General features: G+C 42.5%; 1 protein-coding gene across 4 annotated transcripts in view; it reads right to left on the bottom strand.

Moving 5' to 3' along the window:
- The window catches only part of DUS4L (dihydrouridine synthase 4 like), a 79,571-nt gene that overhangs the window by 37,083 nt on the left and 33,966 nt on the right, over positions 1-8,522 (bottom strand). For 3 of the 4 annotated variants that reach the window (XM_063927064.1, XM_063927062.1, XM_063927063.1), the window contains exons 2-4: positions 6,786-6,912; positions 5,728-5,849; positions 5,128-5,245 (exon numbers count right to left, since the gene is read on the bottom strand). In XM_063927064.1, the coding sequence (XP_063783134.1) occupies positions 5,128-5,245; positions 5,728-5,849; positions 6,786-6,895 (350 nt within the window). In that variant the 5' untranslated portion in view covers positions 6,896-6,912. Of the gene's footprint in view, positions 1-5,127; positions 5,246-5,727; positions 5,850-6,785; positions 6,913-8,086; positions 8,152-8,522 lie in introns of those variants that run through there. The other variant, XM_063927065.1, reaches the window with a different exon arrangement.

Below are 8,522 nucleotides of genomic sequence, written 5' to 3'. Positions count from 1 at the left end.
CCAGTCAGCGGAGACAGTGGCTTAGACCCCGCAGGGCGGACACTGCTCCCCCCTCAGTCCCTCGCTGCAGGAAGGCTGTTGCCAACAGCCTCCCTGTAAAATAAAAAACTCTAAAACAACATTTTACTAGGAAAACTCATGAGAGCTCCCCTAGCTGTGACCGGCTCCTCTGGGCACATTTTCTAAACTGGGTCTGGTGGGAGGGGCATGGAGGGGGGAGCCAGCCCACACTCTCGGACTCTTGAGGTGCCGGTGGCTCCTGGTGTACCCCCATGGTACTAATGTGGACCCCAGCATCCTCTAGGACGTAAGAGAAACATGATTTAGCCCATTACCCCACCTGAGCCCCTTGCTGGGATTCCAGTCATCACCAACAAGCAATAATTTATCACACCATATTAAAGCTACTATACCAGAATTAGGATTCCAAAATTCACTATTTGATGGTACCATTTTCTATAGTTGTGAATTATCAATACAATGAATTGAACTTCAAACTAGCTCCTTAAACAACACTCCAATTTACTTTCAAACTGCTCTTTGATGTTAGCCATGGCAAAGCCACAATTACGGTGATGGCAGGATAAGTTACTGACTACCTAATTCAGAAAGGATTGCAAATGCAAAGCTGTTTGCAGCAGCTTTGCAATTGCAATCCTTAGCAATGCAAATGCAGGAGGAGGTGCTGACCAACTCTTCTCTGTATTTGTGATGTGATCGCTTCTGAGATGACCACGACAGCAGGCAGAGTGAGCCTAAGCTTTCTCAGCCTTGCCATCACAGGGCGGCTTGCAGTCCTTGGCCTCGCCACTCCCGGAAATGGGGCTGACAAGCCCCGTTTTCCCGAACGTTGGGCGACCATCCCAACAAATGCCTCTGCCTGTCAATCTGGCAGAGGTGTTCGTATTCCTGCACTGAGATCGCAGGACCCGTTCTTCAAATGAGCCGAATGAGTCCTGTGCTCGACCATTGGGGTAAATACAGTAAGGATTGAATTAGCGATCCTCACCCCGAGTCACAACAACTAAAGGGGAGGGGTGTGGATGTGTACTGGAGAATCATATACACAATGTAATAGAGATCTACTGTATAGTCAACAAAACTTAACATAGAACATTCTGAATGTGCTTTGTATACAAAGATGTGCAAGTATAACAACATCGTGTATAGGGAATACCATCATACCAATGCCTATTTAAAGGAAAAAAAAAAAAAAAAAAAACGACATCATATTTAGATTTTATTTACTATATGTTTTTTTCAAGGTCATTGTTTGAAACTTCTGTTTACGGTATTTACATTTTAAAGACTAATGTCATAGTTAATAACTAACAGATTAGATAAATGGTTATGTAAGGTCTGGCTCCAACTCCTTTACATGTAAAAGCCTGGGGCATGACTTCAACAGTGCGTAGAATCTAGTGCAAGACATTTATTTCATTTAGGTCAAGCTCAGGCAACTTACAGTACGGTTCTCTGAAACTCATTGAATCAGCCAGCATGTCAGCATGAAAGTAATAGTTCTACTAATTTTTATATATATCATTTTTGCTTTATTGAAGCATCAAAGTTAGACAAAAAGAACATACAAGTTTGGAGAAAACAAGCAAATGCACAGGTTTCCATGACAATGTCAAATGATTAAGATAAAAGGGAATGACAAAATCACAATACTAAAAGATACATGGGTTGGAAAGAGCTTGGAACCAAGCTAAACTATACACATTATATATATATATATATATATATATATACTGCTCAAAAAAATAAAGGGAACACTAAAATAACACATCCTAGATCTGAATGAATGAAATATTCTTATTAAATACTTTGTTCTTTACATAGTTGAATGTGTTGACAACAAAATTATCAATGGAAATCAAATTTATTAACCCATGGAGGTCTGGATTTGGAGTCTCCCTCAAAATTAAAGTGGAAAAACACACTACAGGCTGATCCAACTTTGATGTAATGTCCTTAAAACAAGTCAAAATGAGGCTCAGTAGTGTGTGTGGCCTCCACGTGCCTGAATGACCTCCCTACAATGCTCCTGATGAGGTGGCGGATGGTCTCCTGAGGGATCTCCTCCCAGACCTGGACTAAAGCATCCGCCAACTCCTGGACAGTCTGTGGTGCAACGTAGCGTTGGTGGATGGCGTGAGACATGATGTCCCAGATGTGCTCAATTGGATTCAGGTCTGGGGAATGGGCGGGCCAGTCCATAGCATCAATGCCTTCGTCTTGCAGGAACTGCTGACACACTCCAGCCACATGAGGTGTAGCATTGTCTTGCATTAGGAGGAACCCAGGGCCAACCGCACCAGCATATGGTCTCACAAGGGGTCTGAGGATCTCATCTCGGTACCTAATGACAGTCAGGCTACCTCTGGCGAGCACATGGAGGGCTGTGCGGCCCCCCAAAGAAATGCCACCCCACACCATTACTGACCCACTGCCAAACCGGTCATGCTGGAGGATGTTGCAGGCAGCAGAACGTTCTCCTTGGCGTCTCCAGACTCTGTCACATCTGTCACATGTGCTTAGTGAGAACCTGCTTTCATCTGTGAAGACCACAGGGCGCCAGTGGTGAATTTGCCAATCTTGGTGTTCTCTGGCAAATGCCAAACGTCCTGCACGGTGTTTGGCTGTAAGCACAACCCCCACCTGTGGACGTCGGGCTCTCATACCACCCTCATGGAGTCTGTTTCTGATCGTTTGAGTAGACACATGCACATTTGTGGCTTGCTGGAGGTCATTTTGCAGGGCTCTGGCAGTGCTCCTCCTGTTCCTCCTTGCACAAAGGCGGAGGTAGCAGTCCTGCTGCTGGGTTGTTGCCCTCCTACGGCCTCCTCAACGTCTCCTGATGTACTGGCCTGTCTCCTGGTAGCGCCTCCATGCTCTGGACACTACGCTGACAGACACAGCAAACCTTCTTGCCACAGCTCGCATTGATGTGCCATCTTGGATGAGCTGCACTACCTGAGCCACTTGTGTGGGTTGTAGGGAGGTCATACAGGCACGTGGAGGCCACACACACTACTGAGCCTCATTTTGACTTGTTTTAAGGACATTACATCAAAGTTGGATCAGCATGTAGTGTGTTTTTCCACTTTAGTTTTGAGGGTGACTCCAAATCCAGACCTCCATGGGTTAATAAATTTGATTTCCATTGATAATTTTTGTGTGATTTTGTCGTCAGCACATTCAACTATGTAAAGAACAAAGTATTTAATAAGAATATTTCATTCATTCAGATCTAGGATGTGTTATTTTAGTGTTCCCTTTATTTTTTTGAGCAGTGTATATATCCCTTAAAAGGAAATTGGGGGGTCCTGAAGAAAAGATGCAAATCTTGTACCACAAAGTAAATTTCTACTCATTTAATAATTAATATTCTCTAATCAAAGGCACTTGGCATCTAAAACCGTGTTTAATTAAACATGTAAAAGTACACTTTTGCAGTAAGCTGTAGATTAAACGTGTTCAGAAAAGTGTAATTTTGGTGAGAGATAAACATTATAATAGGTAATTATAAAAGTAATAACTGTATTTAACATATACTCAACTAAGCAAAATCTTAAATTGTGATTTTAACACTGATATGTGGATGACTATATTTTCGACAGTTTCTGATACAGGTTGAGTATCCCATATCCAAATATTCCGAAATACGGAATATTCCGAAATACGGACTTTGAGTGAGAGTGAGATAGTGAAACCTTTGTTTTCTGATGGCTCAATGTACACAAACTTTGTTTAATACACAAAGTTATTAAAAATATTGTATTAAATGACCTTCAGGCTGTGTGTATAAGGTGTATGTAAAACATAAATGAATTGTGTGAATGTAGACACACTTTGTTTAATGCACAAAGTTATAAAAAATATTGGCTAAAATTACCTTCAGGCTGTGTGTATAAGCTGTATATGAAACATAAATGCATTCTGTGCTTAGATTTAGGTCCCATCACCATGATATCTCATTATGGGATGCAATTATTCCAAAATACGGAAAAATCCCATATCCAAAATACCTCTGGTCCCAAGCATTTTGGATAAGGGATACTCAACCTGTATATAATTTCTGCCTCTTCTGTCCTATACAAAGAAAATTCCCAACAGGTACCAATGGTTTAACGCTAACAATTTTATTAGTATTCACATGTTTATGAGTTTTGTTTTTCAAATAACCTTTTTTTTTGTTGTAATTACTGTTTATTGATTTTCAAAAACATGAAGAGGTACAGGAATAAAGGCCAGTATTCACGGCACGATTTGGGGAGAGATGTGTGCAGAGCGAACCACTCAGCACACATCTCTCCCGCCGCTCAGCACAGCGTGATGTGTGCAATCTAGTCAGATTGCTTAGATTTTAAGCAGCGATCGCTCCGTGAGTACCCCCCTTAAACCTGGGGGGGGGGGGAAGGGGACACATTAAAAATGCTGATTTAAAGGTATGCTGGTATGAGGACATAGGACCTCATTCAGCAAGGATTGTAAATTCTGCTAAACAGCAGAATTTACAATCATTTTGCTTGCATGCTGGGGGACAACACGCAGCCGCCCCCAAAAATGCAGCCGATATGCTCCTGTTCGCATCACCACGCCCCTGCAACGTTCCGTCTTGGAAACGGAGCGGTGCCGCCTCGCGAACGCTTCTGCCTGTCAATCAGGCAGAGGCATTCGCATTTAATGCGGGCCACCTGCATTAACAGTGGGTGCGTGTGCAGGACGAGACCTGCGCATGTGTAAGCGGGTACTAACGCTGATTTTGCAGTCGTATCACGTTTGTGTTGCGACCTGAATCAGCCCCATAGTTAGTCGCAACTAAAATATTAACAAATTAAATATTTGGTGAATCAATTTATTCAAAGCGGCCTTATAGGGGTGTCAAAAAGGGCCCCCTTAAACTTAAAAATCCCTTGGCCCCAATGCTACAAAATAGGAGGGAGCTTTTAGCTTTCTAAGGACCGGACAGTCACACATCCCCCTAAGCTGTATGCATTACACTGGCAAAGGACCCCAGGTACCCCAAACGTTTTCATCTAGATGTGAAAGTATTAATGAAAAACAAATTGAGATGGTGAAGTGTACAGACACCGTTGGCTGTAGTTGGCTTAGGCTTACCTCTGTGGACATCCGCAATTCAGATCAATGCCACCAGCAAAAGGGCAGACAAGTAGGGCTGCGTCAGCTAAAACCTTTGCATCTTTAGCAGCAAACTGTACAACAAGTGGCTGATCCCCTACAGAAATGGATAAGTTACATGGGAAGAACACAATACTAACATTACATAAATGCTAACATTACACTAAAATTGGCACGTGCAAAACCGCAATCCAATCAACATGGAGACAATGGACTTAATCAACAATATTAATTCTACAACTGTATACAGGATAGTTAATTCAACAAAACGAGTGAATAGGAGTAAGAGAACTACTGCAACTTTTTATGAGATACCTCATGTAGTACTGCGAAATTATAACTGTTTGAGGTATGAATATATTACATTTATAGGAAAAACAAATTCATTTATATTGTTGTTTCTTTAATGTCATTTTTTGCAGACTGCAAAGTGAGCCCGATGCAAAAAGGATAACATAAATAATAATTTTGTGTTACCTACACTGGGATAAAGAATACACTTGTGTATACTTGTGAGAGTCACCGGTCAGATGTTTTCCTCATGCATTGACTTTTGGCTTGTTTAAGTCTGAGTAATACCTTGGTTTGTAGTGAATTCACTGTCTCTGGCTTTGGCAGATTTGACGAAGTCAGCTGCGACTATCATTGGTGTATAACATAAGTCACAGCCGTATTTTCTCACTAGGGTCCTGAAAGCAAGCCTAAAACAAAACAAGGTAATACTATACATTTATCCATAAAGGAAAGACATTAATAAGTAGGATTTACCCAGCACTGCCAAATTCCATGCTTTTACAGAATTTGCTAAGACTAGTAAAAGCATGTAATGACTATGGAAAGTAACAAATCAATGACCCCATACTCACTAGCAATATTTACTTGCAGTTGGGAGGGTTTGCATTTAGAGTGTTATTCAGATTTGTTAAAACAATGTTGCACTGCAGGTGTGGCAGATGTAACATGTGCAGAGAGTTAGATCTGGGTGGGTTATATTATTTCTGTGCAGGGTAAATACTGGCTGCTTTTTTTTTTTAAACTGCAATTTAGATTTCAGTTTGAACACACCCCACCCAAATCTAACTCTCTCTGCACTTGTTACATCTGCCCCACCTGCAGTGCAACATGGTTTTGCACAATTGCTAACTTTTTTTGGTTTGCTAACAACTCTGAATACTCCCCATAGTTTAATGGATGTTTATTACTCCAATTACTTGCATTCAATGGAAACGAATGGTTCATCTCGATGAAGTATCATCCCTTACTACAGGATCTCGGCCAACAATGGCCATATTTTTAAAGTGGCAGTCATTTACAAGGCAAAATAACCTAGTTTTGATTGCCGCTTGAAAAATACAGCCATTCTCTGCCAACATCCCGCACCTCTGGCAAACTCGGAGCCTATTACATATACCCCCATATCTGAATCAGGCCCCATGTGGACAAAACAACATCACAGGAATAAAATGACCCCCTAAATGCACCAAAATGCAACCATGTTTTATAGGATTTATGACATGTAATAACAACTGTCGTCATACGACTCTTCTAGGACATATTAAAAAAATAAAACAAAGCAAGTTTACTCCAGCAATATGAGGACTTAGAAGCATTGTTGAAAACAATTCACCAACACTTACTTGGAATATCGTACCATGGGTGCACATATTCTCACTGTATTACTAGAACCGAACAAATCCACTGGATTTTGGGGGAGGCATATTTTGTCATCTCCTTGTGGAAGATACATAGGGACAGAGAACAAGCCTTTAAAATAAAGGGAAACAAAAATAAAATATTACAGGAAACTTGAACTTTTAAATAAGAACACCAATCTCCTTACTACCACTGCTCTCCTTCCCACAACTAGTAATACTCCAAGGGACTTTCACCATTCTTAAGGCAGTGCCACACTGGACGATATTTTAAACCAGGGATGGGGAACCTTTGGCCCTCCAGCTGTTGTTGAACTACACATACCAGCATGCCCTGCTACAGTTTTGCTATTTGGCCATGCTAAAACTGTTGCAGGGCATGCTGGTATGTGTAGTTCAACAACAGCTGGAGGGCCACAGGTTCCCCACCCCTGTTTTAAACTATAGCGCCGATTTTGCGACATAGTTTAATACAGGGCTTGACATATCCCACAAGCTAGGTCGCCATGGCCTCTAGATTTTGCTGCCTGGCTACCAGATTATGCAGAGAGGGAGGAAGCAGATCCTCGTCAGCCACAGATCCCCAGTGGAGATTCGTGGGTGTGCCTGTATTGTGGCAGCCAGCGCTGTCTGCTGTGTGTATCTTTCCTGGCCTGAGCTGTTCGCTGTCTCCAAACTCCGGCTGCATAGAGCTCTCCGATAAGAGGGTCTATGCATGGCCGGGGATTTTGGCTTTGGAGGGGGTAGTGATGTGGTCACATGGGGAGGGGGGGGGGATTGTCTGCTCGGGAGTGGCTGCGGAGGGGTGGTCTGCCTGGGGGTACTTAGTTGTGAGGCTTTGGGGGTTGTTTGCACACAGGGGGTTACCTGCTTATTACTGTGGCCGTGGGGTTGGTGTTTGCCTGGGAGGTAGCTGCATAGCAGTGTGGCTATGGAGGGCTGGTCTGCTTGGGGGTACCCCCTTAGTTGTGTGGCCCTAGGGGTCGGTTTGCCTGGGGGGGGGGTGGGGAGGCTGCTCAGTAATAAGGTTTCAGGGAGGCGGCAGTTCTTTATTTATTTATTGGGGGGGGGGGGGGGGGGCGGGGGTCTGGTTCCTACACCTTCATCCTGGCTCCTGGATTTTATAAAAATGTATCAAGCCCTGGTTTAATATATCACCCAGTGTTGCCGGTGCTCCTGCGGGTCATAATATAGGTAGTCTGTAGCTGTAACTCAATTCTGGCTAGATCATTTACGACATGGTGCATATTGTTCAATCATTCATGAAATAGTTCAGTATCCTTTACCCGGGAGTCCGAGAAGTTCAAGGGAAATGAATGAACAATATCGTTCATGTCGTCCAGCGTGGCACTGCCTTTAGGGGGAGAAAGTTGGAAATGGAGGCCCATAAACAGCAGTAATGTAATTAATACTGTAAACTTAAAAACGGCAATATCATTGATTATAAAGTAAAACAAATTAAGGCCCATACAGTATAAACACTGAAAATTTGGTTTGAGAGAACATACCCATGCTTCAAATAACTAGTCAGCAAGCAAATCGTTATATCTTTCTATGCAAGACAAATAATAGGGAGCACATATGTGTTCTCTCCAGTATTAGTATTAGTTTGGTAGAAAACTGCAATACAACAAGGCAGTTATAACAAAATAATACACAGCATCACTTAACAAATACTATATTGGGAAAAGGGGACTTGCTTTGTTCTCTAAACTAGTACAT

The sequence above is a fragment of the Pseudophryne corroboree genome, chromosome 6 (genome assembly GCF_028390025.1).
Source record: "Pseudophryne corroboree isolate aPseCor3 chromosome 6, aPseCor3.hap2, whole genome shotgun sequence".
In the NCBI taxonomy this organism is placed as follows: domain Eukaryota; kingdom Metazoa; phylum Chordata; class Amphibia; order Anura; family Myobatrachidae; genus Pseudophryne; species Pseudophryne corroboree.
The sequence above is the reverse complement of the archived record's forward strand: the minus strand, read 5'-3'. Positions and strand labels throughout refer to the sequence as shown.